Below are 18,409 nucleotides of genomic sequence, written 5' to 3' on the forward strand. Positions count from 1 at the left end.
TGGTACCCATCCCAGACAGCTCTTGCCATGTCCAATGCCCTTGCCTGTTACTTATCGGCCACCCACACCAAGCCATCTGCTCCTTGAGACAGACCCACATATTGTTCATCCCATTCTTGGCACATACCTGGCTGTGCTCAGTGTGTTTGTGAGTGAAAAGGGGAAGACATGCCAAGAGGGTGAGGGGAATACAAGGAAAGCAATCCAAGTGCTTAAGACAAAGATAAGCTAGAATTTACACTCTGCCACTCACTTCAAAGTTCTTTCATTTCCACTTTTAAATTGTGAACACTGGTACAGAACTCTGCCAGCTCCTAAACTATTTCAATTTAATTCTAGCCTTTAAGGCTCCCATGATGAGTACCTAAAGAGGAAATTATTTTGTGACTTACAGTAGTGCTGACCAGAAATTGCACCCCTGGACAAAATAATACCAAGATATGAGGCAGCTGACACACAGACCAAAAGTACCACCACCTCCCCTTTACATTAGCTTAAAGCTTCTTATTGGTGTTAGAAAGTTTTCCAATCAAAATTGAAACAAGAATAACTTCTGCCTTATTTGCTATTTTAAACAACCAGTCCTGGTTCTTCTGCTTAAATATGCTAAACACTTTCCTCCTACCATCTACCCTCCCCCCTCTAAAAACAGTTCCTGTTTTATACTATTTTTAAATGACAGTTTCCTATTTTTTCACCTTTTTCAGAAGGAAACTGCATATGATCCAGTATTGAAATTCTGACAATAACTCTAGTTTCATTTGTCCATTTTGTAAGTTTTCATGGTCAAAGTTTAAGCCTCAGTCTTAAAACTCATTATTCAAAAAAGATAAATGGAGCATTTACATTCTCAACACCTGGATACTACATTAATGTGACACATTTGTATTCCTTTATTTAGAGGAATGTCAAAATCTTATGTGGGCCGGCCCGGTGGCTCAGGTGGTTGGAATGCCATGTTCCTAATGCCAAGGTCGCCGGTTCGATTCCCACATGGGCCCGTGAGCTGTGCCCTCTACATCTAAGATTGTGAACAACAGCTCTCCCTGGAGCTGGAGCTTGGTGTAAGCTGCCATGGGCTGCTGAGTGTTGCTGTGGGCTACCGTGTGCTGCCATGAGCAGCCGGTGGCCAGTATGAGTGACCGGCAGCCAGCACAAGTGGTTGGCAGCCATTTTGATCAGCTAGCAACTGGCAAGAGCTGCTGGGAGCTGCTGTGAGTGGCCAACCCGATGACTTGCAACCGACTGCCTCAGCCGGGGCTCATAATACCAGCATTGGCCAGGGAGTCTGTGTCCTACATGACTAGATTAAGAAACAATGGCTTGAACCGGAGTGGGGGCGGGTTTAGGGGAGGCAGAAGGGGAAAAAAAAAATCTTATGTCAATGTCATCTGAATACACTCAAAATCATTAATTACAAATTTTGGGTGATTATCCACGTAGGTATTCTAATTGGGAGGAGACTGAGTCATGATAGAGTCGAGACTGTGGGAGACTTAACCTGTGCCTCTTCTTTCAGAGGAGCAAGGACCTTGGGCCCGTTTTTCCCCAGAGAGGTTTCCCAATTCTCAGCTCAATGCTCTCTCCACCATAACATCACCAACAGCTCCATTTACAAAATGACACTGATATTTGTCATATTCTACAGAAAGAGATAATCACCGTGTCTATATTTTATATCGAGAATGGCTTCCAAGCAATTGCTCTTTGACACACACTGGGGTTCATCACATCCTGTTGGCCGTATAGCCCCTTCAGCCAGAGCGTAGTCTGGCTCAGCTTATTTTATGGAACTAATTATCTCTTTATTGCTGGTCATTTCCCCTCGAGGAAGCTTTTGTGCTTAGAAGAAGAATTGGAAATGGTGGGGGTGGGGGCCCTCAATATAGAGTTAGGTGTGAGAATTCCTATGTAAAGAGATGGGATTAAATATGAGGTGGGGAGGAGATCTGGTCTGGCATTTTTCCTGGATGAAACGCAAACCAAGTCTGTCACCTGAGGCTTCTACTTGCCACTGAATCTGATTGAGCATCTCAATGTAATTCTTCCTCCAGTTTAAGTCAATTAAATGTGATGACATATCAATCAAAGCTTAATAAAGGTTCAGAAAATAAAGTTGTGGCCTTATCATGATATTATTGGGGGGAAGAGGTGGAGGATAGCCGTGAGCTGGAAAATGAGAACCTAACTTATCTTTTCAGAATCTTTTATAAAGAGACAAAATAAGGACACCCACATCTGATAGTATTGGCAAATACTCTAGAAACTTCCCCAGAACACCCCTCCAGACATTTCAGACCTGATTTACCACCAACAGACTGGTGGCTCCAACCTAGCGTTATTACAAAGAATTCCCAACCTATATATTGTTTTCTCAGTGAGAAGATACTATAATGAGGGAGTACTCAAAAAGCTCTAATGTCAAAAGACCTTCCTACTCAAAAAGGTTGAGAATTACATGAAGATAGACTGAGGTTTCCTACTTTCCTTGTTTTACCAATTTCCAACTTAAATGTGGCTTAGAATTTAATACTAGGGGACAAAATATATATCGAGCATTATCACTATGTGATGGAAAGATCTATGTCTTAGCAACAGAGATTTTTTAGAGAAAAAAAAAGCTGAGGATATCATTAATTCTGATAAATAAAATCCATGTCAGCATAGTGTCAGGTACAAAATGATCATAGGAGCAACTCTGACCATAGAATGACAGTGGGGTGCAGAGAAAAGAACCAATTACCTAGAGTCAGAAGACCCAGGATCAAGTCCATCAATTCTACCTACCAGTTCTGTAACCTTGGACAAGCTCAAGGTCACCTTCTCATTTGTAAAATGCATTAAATAACAGTATAAATGCTTTCAAGTTTGTGGGGCAAATTAGTTGATGGAGGTAGAAGTGCTTTATCAATTAGAAGGAGTTAAAGAAATGTTACCTGTTGCCATGATTGTAACAACCACTTTGATTTTTCAGTTTTTATTGTAATTTTACTCATACCTAATTGTCCATTTCATTCTTGGTAATATTTGCACTTCAAACTTTGGTTGCCACCAAACAGCAAGAAATGCTTTGATTCATCTGGCCTGAATTACAAGATGACTTATCTGACGTCCATATTGCAACTGTGAATTTTCCACTTTTTTCCTCTCAGTTTTACAAGTCTACTGAAGCTGATTTCATTTCAGTTTCAGCTGAAGGAAATTCCCACAGATTTCAACCCCTACTCTTTCCAAGTTCATTTCTTCTCTTACATGAGGCAAAGGCTGGAAGGGAATTATGCACAATCTCTCTGTTCTCAAAGTATCAAATTTGCTTCATTTAATACAAGAAGAAAAGCACTGGGTAAAGCTGCTTTAGTTGGGCTGAGAGATGGGTTGCAAGTATGGCTTATACTTGGGCTCAAGAGTCTTTTAGAACTCACCCTGAGACAGGAAGTGATGAGATCAGCTCTCACATGAACTGAGGTTATCGTGTGCACCCACCCCACTTCCTGTCTCGATTGGCATGGGGGAGAATGGTAAGGGGAAAGTAGAGCATGGGGAAAGGGAAGAAGAGGCCAGATGACAGATTGTGGGAAAAGTCCCAACACTGCCCCTCAGCCCTGTTCCCTTATTCTTTTGGGTGGGGATTAAGTAAACTGGTTTATTTCTACCATCAATCTTCCATTGTGAAAAACCGCTGAATTGAACTATATTCTTTGTGAACACTCAATTTCCCAACCCTTTGATGCTATTGACAATGCTAATGGAAGAAAGTATAAACATATTTTACAGCTTACTAGTTGTCAAATACCAAATGGACTTCTTCTGCCTTACCTATTTCCACTCTAAATAGTCAAGTGGAGAAAAGGTATAGGGCAGACTGTATTATTAAGTATCTGGGCACCAGGTATCCTCCATTGCCTTGGGCCAGCTTTATTAATAGCTACTATTCTCATGTTATTTACTATGGAAAAGTGACAAAGTTAATTGGCGGCACATGATGAGAAAGGGGAAAAATTCAGAGATGACTTTCTTTGCATAGAGAGATCATTCAGAAAGATCTATGAAGGAGAAGGACAGGCGTTGGGTAGCACCAGTCAAAGGGAACTGATGGTATGTGTCACAGCGGGACCAGTTATCGGGTGTGGTGAACAGAAAGCGGATGTGTAAGGGATGTGATTTCAGAGGGAGGTTCAGGTCCCTTCCTCATGTTATGGATATTACAGTGAAAATGATAATTAAGGGTGAGGCAACAGGTGGTCCCATGAGCTCCACACTGAGGGAAAGACTGGGGAAGAGTCTGGGTGAGGTTTGCGCCATGAACAAAGACGAACTTAAAAGGAGATGGCATTTGGTTGTAAAGAAAATGCGCTTTGTGCTGAACCCACTTGCTTAGGGACTTCCTGGGTGCTGCTGACTGCTGACTCTCCCGCTGACACCTAACACTGCAGGCACTTGAACTAGATATTCCACCAGTTCTTCCCAGTCTTCACTGCTAGGAAAGAAACCCTGAGACAGAGAAATAAGAGCTCATCCAGCATGAGCTGGATTCAGTACAATGGCTTAGATGGAGACCAGTAGTAGTGGCCTTGATTGCCCCCGGCCTCTCCTGGAACCTACAATTTGAAAGTCATGGTCAATGCCAGGCTCTGTGATACTTTCTCTACTTTGAAAGCTACAAAGGCTTAGGAAGTAACTTTTCCGCCAACTCATTTCTAAGTTAGAAAAAGTTGCCCTTTGTAGTAATAATAGTAATTTACAAAGTTAAAAGATACACAGGCCTTGACTTAAAACTTTGACTATATTAAAATAAGGTTTTATGAGATAAGCTATGCAAAATCAAATACAAGTCCTTCTCCAGGTATAGGACACAATTCAATGTGCATAATTTCTACCATCCAGACCTGTAGGCACAGATCAGGCCCTCAGGCAGACTGGAAAGGCCGTGACCACTCAGGCCTACAGGCCATGTGTCCCACATTTCTATGTCCCCGTCAGCCCCTTTCCCTTTCTGAGGAGCAGATGTGACAAACCTTTACTATACTCCTCAGTTCTCTCATCCAATTGGAAACGCCCAAATCACCACACTCATTTAGCTGTGCCGAGTGTGACACGAGTTTATCAGACTCCCGCTTTCTCCATTTCCTGACTCCCTATCTGCATAGGATCAAGAGCTGCACCCATCAGTCATTTTTCCTCCTATTGCAGAGCAATGGTTTTCAAAGTGTGGTCCTGAGACCCTGGCAGTCCCATAGAGACTCTAGGGAGCCCGCCTGGAGAATTTGAGCGGAGGGGTAAAAAGTCAGGGCTGCTGGACCCTTCCCTTCCTCCATTTGTATCACAGCAATTGTGCTTCTTTCCATGTTAGATAGTGGAGTCCCAGATGACATTTGAATTTCCTACTTGGATAAGGAACTTACTAAACTCACCAAGTTCTGGAAGGTGAGATGAGGGCTGAGCGGGATGACGTCATCCCATACCTTTGCTGAACGATAAGGAATGTCACCCAGAGGATTTCCTCAGCTTCCACAAACAGGCTCTGAAGTGCTTGTATCCAGACCAACTCATGTGATTGGACTCGCAACATCATCTCCTTAAAGTAGGCATTCCCATTCCCACTGGATAGATGAATAAACTAACCCAAAGAGGCAAAGGGCTTCCTGAAAATGTCATGGCTATTGAGTGGCCGAGCTACGACACAAATTCCAGTCTCTGAATGTTGAACTCCAGCTCTGCCCACAATATTGGATTACAGAGTATGTGTTCTGATCCTACCTTACTTGAATGTACTCCCTCATTCCTTTGATCTCATCTCCCAGGAAGGCCTTATCAATTTCCCAACTAAAAGAGGGTCTGAGGAAGAAATGGGAGTAAGAAAAAATGAAGATCATAAAGAACTTCCGGAAATCTCTTGTGCTATTTGGGTTTTATGGTATGTAGCCTTCCCAACATGAACCAACAATGAGAAACAAACAAATTACTGAACATAACTAACCAATACAATGAAACTATTCAAAGTCAGTAGCTGGAATCATTCACATGTGTACTTCCTTGATATACCAGGCACATTGCTGGATTTCTGGGTAATTTACCTCTGCTCTTAAATACACTTCTGGAAATGTGATTACAATGTAAACAAATTTGCAACTTCTGGGCTAATTCTAGATATATTATAAATGAATATTTCTCAGTGCCTTAAAGACATGCACAAAGAAAAGGACTCAAAGGGGGTAGAATAGGAAAGTAATATTGTTCTTTTGTTTCAAGAACCCTGAGGACTTAAATGTATCAGAACATTGCATCAGTAATTTAGATACATAGGCATCATTTAGAAGGTGCTGTGCTTACACTGCATGGAATAACTTCTCCAAAATGCAGGGCAGGGCCAAGTGATCAATTCAGCTACACTGTTTCTATCACTTGTGCAGACATGAATATAAATATAGAGATTGACTTGTATTAAAGATGACATCCAAGTCAAAATGACACATGCATCCACATTCTCTGTGAAACACCCAGTACTGTCTCTAAGGAAGTATGCTCATAACTGCTTCTGGGAAGCATTCAAAGGAAATGCCTTCTTCTGGAACAATAATTTCATTGTGATTCTAAAGCAGGGAGGTCTTTGCAAATTTACATGCAGACTGGTTTTTTCATACTCCACCTGAGCAGAAAAGTCAATTAGCTTTGGAAGTAGCACTTTGCCCCCTTCATCGCTCTTCAGGAAATCCAGCAAACTGCCTGTTGATAGAGGAGGAACAAGTTAGTGTAGCTCAAATATAAAAGAAAAAAAGTCCAAATAAAATTCAAATGATCATTACTATGTGGGGAGTAACCCCACAAAACGACTGGCTTTGCAATTCTGTATGGTCATAGTGCCTTTTCCTGAGGTTGGTCAAACCCAAGCAAACTCTAACCTGTTACCTTTGACCTGATGTGAAATGCACCTGTGTTCCAGGTAAGAAAGGGTGATGGTAGACACAGTTTTTCTTGCTACACTACAGGTGTCTGAGAGCAATGCATTTCAGAGCACTGTGTGCCTGCCCCCAAGATACATTTACTGCAGCCACCTGAGCTTCAGAGCTTCTCTGAGACAAAAACCAGCAAATCACCACAGCGGCCTGCCCTTAGCAGGTACTCAGCTAGCTTGGCTCCTATCTGTGTCCAGCAAAAGCACAGAACTCGGCATATACCCTACGTACTCAGTGAGTATTTGATGACCAAGCTGTGCTTGAAAAAAAGTTAGACCTACCTAAAAGGGAGTGTGCTCTCCTGCTTCCTATGGCTTCATCTCTAAGACCTGCTTTTCCCCTTTAAAGTGCTAACTTGAGGGCAGCCTTGGGCAAGCTATTTGCCTGGTCTAAGTCCCCGGAAAGTGGACATGTCCTAGTAGATATATCAGAGTCCTTGTGAGGATGGATTAAAGCATGTGCCATGGCGCTTGGCAGGTAATAAGTGCCCCATAAACATTCTTCTACCTTATTCACAACACAGAACAATGGTACTTAGCCCTCAAATTGCTGGAAAGATTGAGTGAGATCACCAAGGGAAAGCATCGTGAACAGTGGTATATAGTAAATGCTCAATTAAGGTTAGGCATTATTATCAGGAGAAACTCCTATTTACATTTATGATTAAGAATACTATTAGTTAATTAATTCAACCAGTATTTACTGAACTACTAAGTGTGTAATCGTGAGACTGGTATCTGAACTATAGCAACCTAAGGCATATGGGCTAGGTCTTTCTTTTTTTTTCCTTTTACGAAAAAAGAAGAACAATGTTCTTTATTGAAAGGACTCTGAGTGACCAATATTCTGAAGTATTAACATATATTAAGAAAATATTCATCTTTCTAACCTGTTCAACTATGGCATCACATTATAATCTCCATTATGCATGAGATGATGGTTAATTCTGGATTATTGCTTATATTTCTTCTCTTCCTTCATTCCTTCTGAAGATTTTTTAAAAATTATTTGGCAGTTTATTAGTATCTCTACTGAACTGAAGGAAGAAGGATGGCGATTCAAACCTTTTTATCTGATGGTGAAAGCAACAGGAGAAAAGATGGTTGCTTAAAACCTCTTCTTCAATGATTCTATGGTGATGGAGGAATTCAACCTCAACAAGTTTTAAAAATGTTAACATTTTGAAGCGACACTCTGAACATTTAGATAATGCTAAAGAGGAAAACAAACCAGTTTTAGGATTCTGAGAACTCACATTTTAAATATGTAATAAAAATACTCTTATGTAAAACATTTATTTATTTATTTGACAAATATTTACTGGGGGCCTAGTAGGTATTGGACACTATTCTTAGGGATAATATAAATATGGAGATAAATGCAGAGAAAGTAGGAAGACTATTTATTAATTTTATAACATGGATTACTTATGAGGGGATGGTTTATGAAAATGTTTTGTTTCCCCATATTTTCTGATTTTTCGGTGGTGAGCACACTGCTTTATAATTAGAATTGAGTATTACTGGAACATCTAGACATTTTACTTTTTGAGGTATAAGCGTTTTAACAGCACTAGGCTTTGGGGGTGGGGGGCGGAGGGAGCTCACCCTTGGCCATGTACTCCGTGATGATATAGATGGGCTCCTCTCTGGTGACCACTGCATAGAGCCTCACCAGCTTGTCGTGTTGAAGGGTCTTCATGAGGTTTGCTTCTTCCAGGAATGCTTGCACAGACATAGTGCCTGGTTTCAGGGTTTTTACAGCCACTTTGGTACTATTATTATAGTAACCTAGAAGAAAGAAGAAGGGAGGGCATGCTGTATCAAATTGAAAATCCAAAAACTTCATGCAGAGTTAGAAGAAAATTTAGTTACAGATAGAATCAAACATATAAAATTCTGTATAGTGTTAACATTACGGGAGGCTGAGTGAAGGGTATATGGGAATTCTCTGTGCCATTTTTATAAAAAAATCTAAAATTATTCCAAAATCAAAAGGTTTTTATAAAGCAACAGTTTTTTAAAAACGTTATATGCATTACATCATAGGGACTAAGATTTTCCTCTAATTAATGAAATGTTCTCTATCCAAGATAAAAAACAAAACAAAACACACACACCAAAGTTCTACACACACACACACACACACACACACACACACACACACACATTTTCTGAAAGAAAATACGCAAAAATACACCAAATACTGGCTATCTCCAATGGTGCAATTATGGGTGATTTTAATTTTGTTCACCATACCTTTAACTGTTTAGCAAATATTCTATAGTGAATATATATTATTTTTATAATCGGAGAAAAAGCTTTGCACTTAAAAATTATTTATATATACGAACTTTAAACTATAACATACTAGAGTCAAATAAGCATTTCCCAAAGTTTTCGAAGAGAAATGGACTTGGGTGATTGTCCACCCAAGCAAAGGGCTCTGTGCTGAAGTCTGGGAACCACTGCCTGCCACACCCTTCCCCCACCCAGGAGATGCAGCAGAAGTATGGAGAGCTCTTCAGTAAAGAAACCTCTGACTTGGCTAACCTCAGCATTTCCCACACTTTCTTGACCACACAACACTGTTTCATGTACCTTTTCACACCCCATGGAGCACACTTGGGGAAATACTGGCTCCTTAACAGAGGCCCCCAAGGCACCACTTTTTTGAGATGTGCCGCAATTATGTGCTTAATTCTGAGCCTGATTTTCCTCTGGGAAAACCTTTTCTCAGTGTTTTTGGCAAAGCAGAAATATAGATAAACACATTCTCCTTTTCTTTCCTCTGTTTCTTTTAGAAGGGGTGGGGGGGAAGATGAGGAGGGAGTGGCTGCTGGTTATGAGCTTGTGCGGTACCTCTACCTGGTGTGTTACAGCTTTCTAGTAGCTGCCCTAAGAAAAATACAACTCTAAGAAAGGTTAATGTATAGTGTCTCGTCCCCATTTTTAGGCCACATAATTATCTGTGATGACTGGAATCATGCTCAGTGAAACATCAACAATGATAACCTCTGGGTAGTCAAATTTGGGGTAACTTTTACATTCTTTTGTTCTAGTTTGATTAAATTTGTGAATGAGCACAGTAGTTCCCCCTTATCTGTAGTTTACTTTCTGCAATTTCAGTTACCACAGTCAACCAAGATTCAAAAATGTTACATTTTTGAACTAAACAATTCATAAATTTTAAACTGTGCACTGCTCTAGTAGCCTGATGAAATCTCATGCTGTCCCCAAATCTGCTCCAACGTTAACTGTCCCTTTGTCCAGTGTCTCCACGCTGTGCACACTGTAAGCCTGTTAGCCAATTAGTAACCATCTTGGTTATCAGATTGACTGCTCTGGTATGGCAGTGCTTGTGTGTTCAAGTCATCCTTATTTTATTTAATATTACCCCAAAGTGCAAGAATAGTGATGCGGGCAATTCGGCTATGCCAAGGAGAAGCCGTAAATTGTTTCTTTTAAGTGAAAAGTTATGTGTGGATGGGAAGAAAACATAGTATATGTAGAGTTCGGTACTATCCACGGTTTCAAGCATCCACTGAGGGTCTTGGAACATATCCCCTGTAGGTTAAGGAGGACTACTGTATGCATCTTTTTTTTTTAACCAAAAAGAATTATTTTTAAAAGGAAAATAAATTATTTCTACTTCCACTCCACCAAATGGGCAAACAAAAAAGTATTAGTTTATAGCCAACAGTCAACCATAGTTAACAATTTTTCTTCTGATCATTAATACTGTTTTCTCTGTTAAAACTTTTCCTTTCATATCTCACTTTGATTTGTACTTAGTAGCCTGCAGTGACCTACAGCAAAATGAAGAATGCTATAAGTGTCAGAATTATGGATAAGGAAATAATAGAAAACTGACCAAAAAACTGTCATTTTCAAAAGCTACAATTACACAAAATGGAATTATAAATATATTAAATTGTTTTGCTATCTAAATGCATAATTACAAACAATATAACCTTTCTTATGGCTCTTAAGAGTAAATTTAAGGTAAATGCCACCAATACGTCTTTTAATGTTGCATTTGAATCAAGAAGATTTCATTATAAATTTGTGTAAAAGTTTATAAATAAGAACTCAGTTACATGAATATATCTGTGGCAAAGCATAGCAAGAAAATACACTTTCTCTGATACATGTAACTGACCAAAACTAGTGTCTAGAATATATGAAGAATTCCTACATATCAATAAGAAAAATAGGCAAAGGCTTGGATGAGCATTTCAAAAAGAAAAAATCCCAATAACTAATAAACATATGGGAGGAACTCAATCTTATTAGTAATCACAGAAATGCCTAAATGAAGCCATAGGTAGAAACCACCACCCAGCTTGACAAAAATTAGAGTGCTGGTGAGCACATGTCTCTCAGTAGACCAACTGGGGTGGCTCCCCTAGGCCTTTTTTGTACTCTTTTTGAGCACCACTGAAATTCAATTGTAAAGCTTCTTCTGTCTTTAAAAATATCCCCACGGGGCCAATGAAGAATGTTGATAAAGCAGCCTCCTTTTAAGTGCAATTATTTTGAGTGTCTACCCCAACCCCGTCCCCACGCACACACGCACAAGGGCTGTGCCGACCTGGGCCTCCGGTACATTGCTGGTGAGAGTCTAAACTGGGACAAGCACTTAAGAAATTAAGTTTGCAGTATTTAGAGCCAGACTTTTATGATCCAGCAAATGCTGACCTGGTCGCCCTAGAGAAACTCATGTACCCTCGCAGCAGCACAGAAATGTTTAGCAGCGTTGTTCAAAGTAGCCAAAACCCAAGAGCAACTCTATCAATAAATAGTGAAATCAATGAATAAATTGTTGTACATCTTGAACATAAATTCAACACAATACTATATAGTAATGAGGATGAATGAACTGTAGCTACATCCAAAAACATGAATGAATTTCACAAACATAATGTTGAATAAAAGAGGCACGACATAATAAAAGGGTACATTTGCTCTGATTCATTTGTGTAAAGTTCAGAAACCAGCAAAACTGAACTCTATTATTTGGGGATGCATACCCCCACATACAAAAGTAGCAAAACTATTAAAGAAAAGCCAGGACCTTATCACAAAGATCAGAAAACCTGTTGCCTTTGGAGGACAGGCGTGGCTGTGACTGGAAAGGGATAAGTGGGGGTTTCTGGGTGCTGGCAAGTTTCCATTGTATGATCTCAGTGGTCACCACACAAGTTTTCATTTTGCAATTATTTGTGATGTTGAATATTTGGGTTGTACACACTTTTCTGTCTGCTTGTGATATTACATAGCAATAAACGAGAAAGAACCCAAACTATTCTCCTATGTCATAAAAGCAATGGAACTCATTGAGATTTTTACATAACATAAAATTATGGGTGAAGAAAAAATGCTTTCCAAGGGTAGGAGGGAAAGTTATCAGGAAATATTGCAGTGGCTAAAGATATTTAAAATGCTGATAAGGAGTTTGAGATGAACAGTGAATAAAACAGCTGTGTCAAACAGCCCAAGAGTGGCAGCAGCTTCCATTTAATGGTGTCTTAGGGAGGTGACATTTAAACAATAGGGCAGGTTTTCATCATGATTTTTATTCAGCACTAAGGATCAAATTGGACTTTACCAAGATGTTCCCCGGTAGTGTGCAGGTTCAATTCACCTAGTCAGAGACTTGAGTTGGCAGATGAAAAGTGATTTTAAAAAAATCTTTTGAAAGCAGTACAGATTTTCTTGTGGAGTGCCACTTTCCCACAGTTAAAGAAAACTGATGTGACAATTTGAGAAAGTTCAAATTGTGCAAGTGTGACTAACTTGAGAAAAAGCACCTATGGAGGCTGGTTTTAAAAAGATGCAAGTAGTTGATTTTGGAAGTTGGTTGGTGATTAATTTCAGTGCAGTTGGCTCGAATGAAAATTTATCAAGCAAAATTCAATTCAAAACAAGTTTCCTTTTTTTCACAAACCTTCTGCATAGACCAAGGGGTAACAGAAAACATCATCCTTAGCTTCACTGATCAATCAGTTCCCTTGGAGTTCAACAATCCATGGAGGAAAAGATGTCACCAAGCCATGTGTCAAGAGGATCACCACACCAAGAGGAAACAGCTTGAGAAACTCCTCTTTCTTTAATCCAACCCCTTCTATCCTGAGCCCCCAGAACAGGTCACTTCCTAGTATTTGTTCACTGTATTTCAGAACAAAAAAATTCAGACCATAAAATGTGACTGGTAGTATATGAACCATTCACATGCTTCATAAAAATATTAACTTACTTGGTTAATAGTGATATAATATTTAATTTGTTGTTCTTTTTCTGTCAATGAGAAAAATTAGCCTGCTTATCGTCTTGAGAAATACAAGATAATTTCTGGCAGCTCTAAATTGCACAGACTTTGCTGTTATACCAGCCCTTGGACAGTCAGAATGAGACGCACAAACACACATGGGTGGGGGGCATCTTCTAACCTCTAAATTGTAGCATAACATCAATAATCACTGTTTTTCTTTTATTCTCAGTATTTCTCTGATAAATGCATTCAACATATTGATGTTATTTCAATAGCTAAGGAGGAGCTCCCTGACTGATAGCTAAATTTACAGAACCGTATCTGGAAAAGACCCCGGGTCAAAGTTTTCTATTTTTTTTCTTCTTTGTCTTTCTTTTCCTTCCTTTGTTCGTTCCTTCCCTTCCTCCTTTCTCTTCTTCCCTCCCTCCATCGCTCCATTCCTCCCTCGCTCCCTTTCTTCTCTCCTTTCTTTAATACAAGACTAGAAAGATAAAAGCCCAATTAAAAAACAAACAACTATAACTGTCAATATCCTGGCAGTGATATTATAATAGTTTTGCAAGATGTTACTATTGGGAGAAACTGGGATTTTTCCCCCTAAAGGTTACGCGGGATCTCTTTGTATTATTTCTTTTATATATATGATAGCTTTTTGAAATATAATTCATATACTATACCATTTACTCAGTTAAAGTATAAATTTCATTGGTTTTTGTACATTCAGAGTTGTGGAACCATCACTATAATAAATTATTGGAACATTTTCATCACCCTCCAAAGAAACCTCATACCCATTAACAGTCACTCCCCCAGCCTCCATTCCCCCACCTGAGGCAATCACTCATCTACTTTGTCTCTACAGATTTATCTATTATAGACGTTTTGTATAAATGGCATCAGATAATACGTGGTCCTTATAATGTATGTCTGGCTTTTTTCATTTAACAGTGTTTCCAAAGGTCATCCATGTTGTAGCATGTGTCAGTACTTTATTTCTTTTTATTGTTAAATAATATTCCATTGTATGGCTTCATCACATTTTGTTTACTGAGTCATCAATTGATGGGCATTTGGGTTGTTTACACTCTTTGGCTATCATGAATAATGCTACTATGAACATTCATGTACAAGTTTGTGTGGATACATGCTTTTATTTCTGTATTATTTTTTACAATTGCATGTGACTCTATAATCATTTCAAAATAAAAAGATTAAGTAAAAAAAAACAAGAAACAACTTGTGTTGAGTGGGGAAATCCTGGATGATTTCTCCCCTTTCTTTCATAGTCCTTGGTCTACTGTTACCATATTTTCTTTATAATAAAATTAAGTATTTCACAGTAACGAGGGTCCCTTGAATGTTGTTGACTGGGCTAAGAACTTGCCTGCATCATCTCATTCAATCTTACACCATCCCTACAAAGCTAGGTTCTATCATAACCCCATTTCAGGTGAGCCTCTGCTGCTTCTCTCTGTTAAAACATTGCTGGAAAATCAAACAAATAACCCAATTAAAAAGTGAGCAAAGTACTTGAATAGACATTTCTCCAAAGAAGATATACAGAGGCCAATAAACACATGAAAAGATGTTCAACATCACTAATCATTAGGAAAATGCAAATCAAAACCACAATGAGACACCACCTCATGCTCATTAGGATGGCTATTATAAAACAAAAACAAAAATAAACCCACCAGAAAACAGCAAGTGTTGGTGAGGATATGGTGAAACTGAAATCCTTGTGCGCTGTTGATGGGAATGTACAAGGGTGTAGCCATAATTGTACAGTATGGCAGTTCTTCAAAAATTTTAAACATAGAATTGCCAAATGATCTAGCAATCCCATTTCTGGGCATATACCCAAGAGAATTGGAAGCAGGGTCTCAAAGATATTTGTGCACTCATATTCATAGCAGCACACAATTTCCAAAAGGTGGAAGCAACCTAAGTACCCATCGATGGATGAATTAATAAACAAAAATTGAATATTATTTGGCCTTAAAAAGGAAGGAAATTCTGACACATGCTACAACATGGATGAAACTGAAAGACATTATGCTAAATGAAATAAGTCAGTCACACACAAAAAGACAAACACTATATGAATTCACTTCTGTGAGGTACCTAGAGTAGTCACATTTACAGTGACAGAAGCAGAATGATGGTTGACAGGGGCTGGGAAGATGCAGGAAAGGACAGTTGTTTGAAGAGTATACAGTCTCAGTTTTGCAAGTTGAAAAGAGTTTTGGAAGTTGGTTATACAGTGAATGTCCATAACAGTACTGAACTGTACCCTGAAAATTCGTTAAGATGGTAAATTTTATGTTATGTGTATTTACCACACACAAAAAACATTATTAGCAAATCTGCTCAAATGATAAACTATAACAAGATTTTACCCGCTTTCAAACAGTTTAAATAGAAAGTAACATTCTGGAGAAAACAATTACCATATTTTGCTGTGTATAATGCACATTTTTCTGCCCAAATTTGTGAGACAAAAATAAGCATGCTCATTATACATGGGTAGTACTAATTCCGTATCTATATAAATGTTTTAAGTTTTTTTATTTATGTTTATGAGTTAAAAGTGTAACTCTAGAAATCAATAATGATATCCGTTTGCAAAATAGTACCCTGGAATACGATAATCGGTTTTGTTGAACTTACCACAAACTTGCAATGATGTAAAGTTCCTGGTCTTCTATGATGTGCAAATACCATAAATTTGTTACCAGTACATAAAATTTCTTGTACCATAACATATTAAAAAATAAATGCTAAAATTCCTTTATAATACAAAAAACAAGCGCCTAAATGTAAACAAATAAAAATTTGAATTAAAATATTAAAATGAAAGATTTTTTTCCCTGAAAGTTTGGGCCAAAAACGTGGGTGTGCATTATGCACGGGAGCACATTATACAGGGCAAAATACGGTACATATTTTCCAATGCCTCATTCTCCCCTCTTCTAAATCTTGGTTTCTCCCAGGCACCCCCTGGGTACATGCTAAATAAAAGTGCTAAAATCAGTGTGAACACTTAGCATGTGGCCCATTGGAAGCCCATGAACAGGAAAGGGTGAGAAACAGGCAGGAGAATTTAATGTATCTAGAATTGGAATCAAAGAGGTTTTCTCAATCCCAGAAAGGACGAATGTGCTTGAGCTCCAGGTGACAATTTCAGCTCAGGCTTCAGCCACTCATGACAGAACTATGCTGTGAGCAGGTCTATTCAGTCGTGTGCCCCCCACCCACCCCCGCCACTACCTTGCTCTTGCTTTAACACCAGCTCACACCCTCATCAGTGTCTTTGGCATGGACGAGTTGGGTTGGCAAGTGGCACCTGTGCGCGCCACCATCTTGCAGCTGGTAAAAAACTTACCATTCTACTCACTAGTAGCCCTCAAGAAAATTTTAAGAAGGCACAGGAGGACTGTCATAATCTCTTCCTCCTCAAAGTCAAAGTGATAACTCCCAGACCAGCAGATCTCATCTCTTATCTCTCGGGTGTCAATAGCACATAATGTGATGTCTTAATCATGGCTTCACAACTGAACATGAGGAGGTTGGCACAAAACTCCAAACCATCACTTCATATGCAGGGCTACACTTTTAGAGCCAACGAGTACACCCAGTTAAGCTCCCTCTATTTGTCCCTTCATGACAGATAAGCAATTCCTTTGTTGGAAAATATCCATAGGAAGGTCTAACTATAGTATTTGTATTTTAAATTTATGATTAAAAGTGGGGGAAATCCATTGAAATATAGCTTCCAGAGCCTATAGTCAAATACTGTAAAATGAAAATAGTAAAAAACAGTGCACAGAGCTAGACTCTGTAGGAAACATCGGCTACACAATCTCATTTTTCCGTTCAGCAACTGATGAGAATTTTGTCCATTTTAATGATGAGGAAACTGAGGATAGGGACCTTAAATTAACTTGTAGATAGTTTAGCAAGCAAGTCCAGGTCTCTGGGATGCCAGAGCAGCTGGCTTTTTCACTGCCTTGAATGATTTGGGGCAAGTTGTTTCTCTGGTTGTCAGTGTCCTCATTTCTCAAATGATGACGTTAATTCTTATAGTGATATTACAGCGAGTACATGAGGTAATTGATGAAAATGTATGTAAAGGGTGCATGTCCTATAGAAGGGGGCCTGTGGACACAGTAGAGCTGGGGCCTTGTTTTCTCTCCTCCTCCCATTCTTCTTCCTCCCCCTCCATACTTAGTCATCTCCTCCCCACTCAAAGTTATGGTAAATACAGAAAGGAAAGCGCACTCAGATGGACTCAGAGACCTGGAGGACAATTAAATGTAATTGTGAACATGTATTTTCCTGCCAATACTCTCAAATAAAGAGACAAAGCTGCAAAGAGGAGGCCGGAGAGAAGGCAGAGCCCCTGGTTACCAAGGTGAGCCAGTGGGGCTGGAGGAGACATGGTCAGGGGAGTGTGGGAGGAGGACAAGGACGGTTGCAGCTTTTTAAAGAAGTTACAGCTTCCGAGAGGGAAGAGAATTCAAAATGAGCAGATAATGCTGAAACCATCTGGGGGAAGTTCTTTTGGAGCACAGGATAGTTACACAATCATAAAGAACATCCCCACAGATTATTATTTAATTACAAAAGGGAATTAAAAAGTAACATTTAAAATGGAGAAATCTGGTGGACCTCCTAAAAATCAAAAGGAAATGAAATCACCAACTAATATTCTGTGTCTACTGGCGGAGGCACTGAGGATACAGCATCGCTTAGTACTATCCATGCACAGAGACACAACCTGAGCCAAAACACAGTAAACATAAATAAATAAATAAATAAATAAATAAATAAATAAATAAATAAAAAATGAGGGGCATTCTACAAAACTGACCTGTATTATACAAAATGTCAGTATCATATAGATGAAGATGGGCTGAGGAATTGTTTCAGATTAAAGGAGACTGAAAATATGTCAACTAAATGCAAATATATGATTCTAGAGAGCTATAAGGACATTATTGAGATAATTCGTGAAATTTGAATATAGACTTTATATTAGATAATAGTATGTATCAATGTTAAATTTCTTTAATGTCATCACTATTGTGTAAGGTAATGGCCCTGCTCTGAGGAGACACATGCTTACGTATTTAGGGGGCATCACGTCGCCAACTTACTCTCAAGTGGTTCAACAACAACAA

General features: G+C 39.0%; 1 protein-coding gene across 2 annotated transcripts in view; it reads right to left on the reverse strand.

Annotated features, from left to right (window-relative positions):
• The window catches only part of LYN (LYN proto-oncogene, Src family tyrosine kinase), a 116,030-nt gene that overhangs the window by 35,545 nt on the left and 62,076 nt on the right, over positions 1-18,409 (reverse strand). For both annotated transcript variants that reach the window (XM_019711059.3, XM_019711060.3), the window contains exons 9-10: positions 8,561-8,743; positions 6,647-6,723 (exon numbers count right to left, since the gene is read on the reverse strand). In XM_019711059.3, coding sequence (XP_019566618.3) covers positions 6,647-6,723; positions 8,561-8,743 — 260 coding nt within the window. The remainder of the gene's footprint in view (positions 1-6,646; positions 6,724-8,560; positions 8,744-18,409) is intronic.

Source organism: Rhinolophus sinicus, chromosome 7 (assembly GCF_057876585.1).
Source record: "Rhinolophus sinicus isolate RSI-liver-muscle chromosome 7, RSI-T2T, whole genome shotgun sequence".
In the NCBI taxonomy this organism is placed as follows: domain Eukaryota; kingdom Metazoa; phylum Chordata; class Mammalia; order Chiroptera; family Rhinolophidae; genus Rhinolophus; species Rhinolophus sinicus.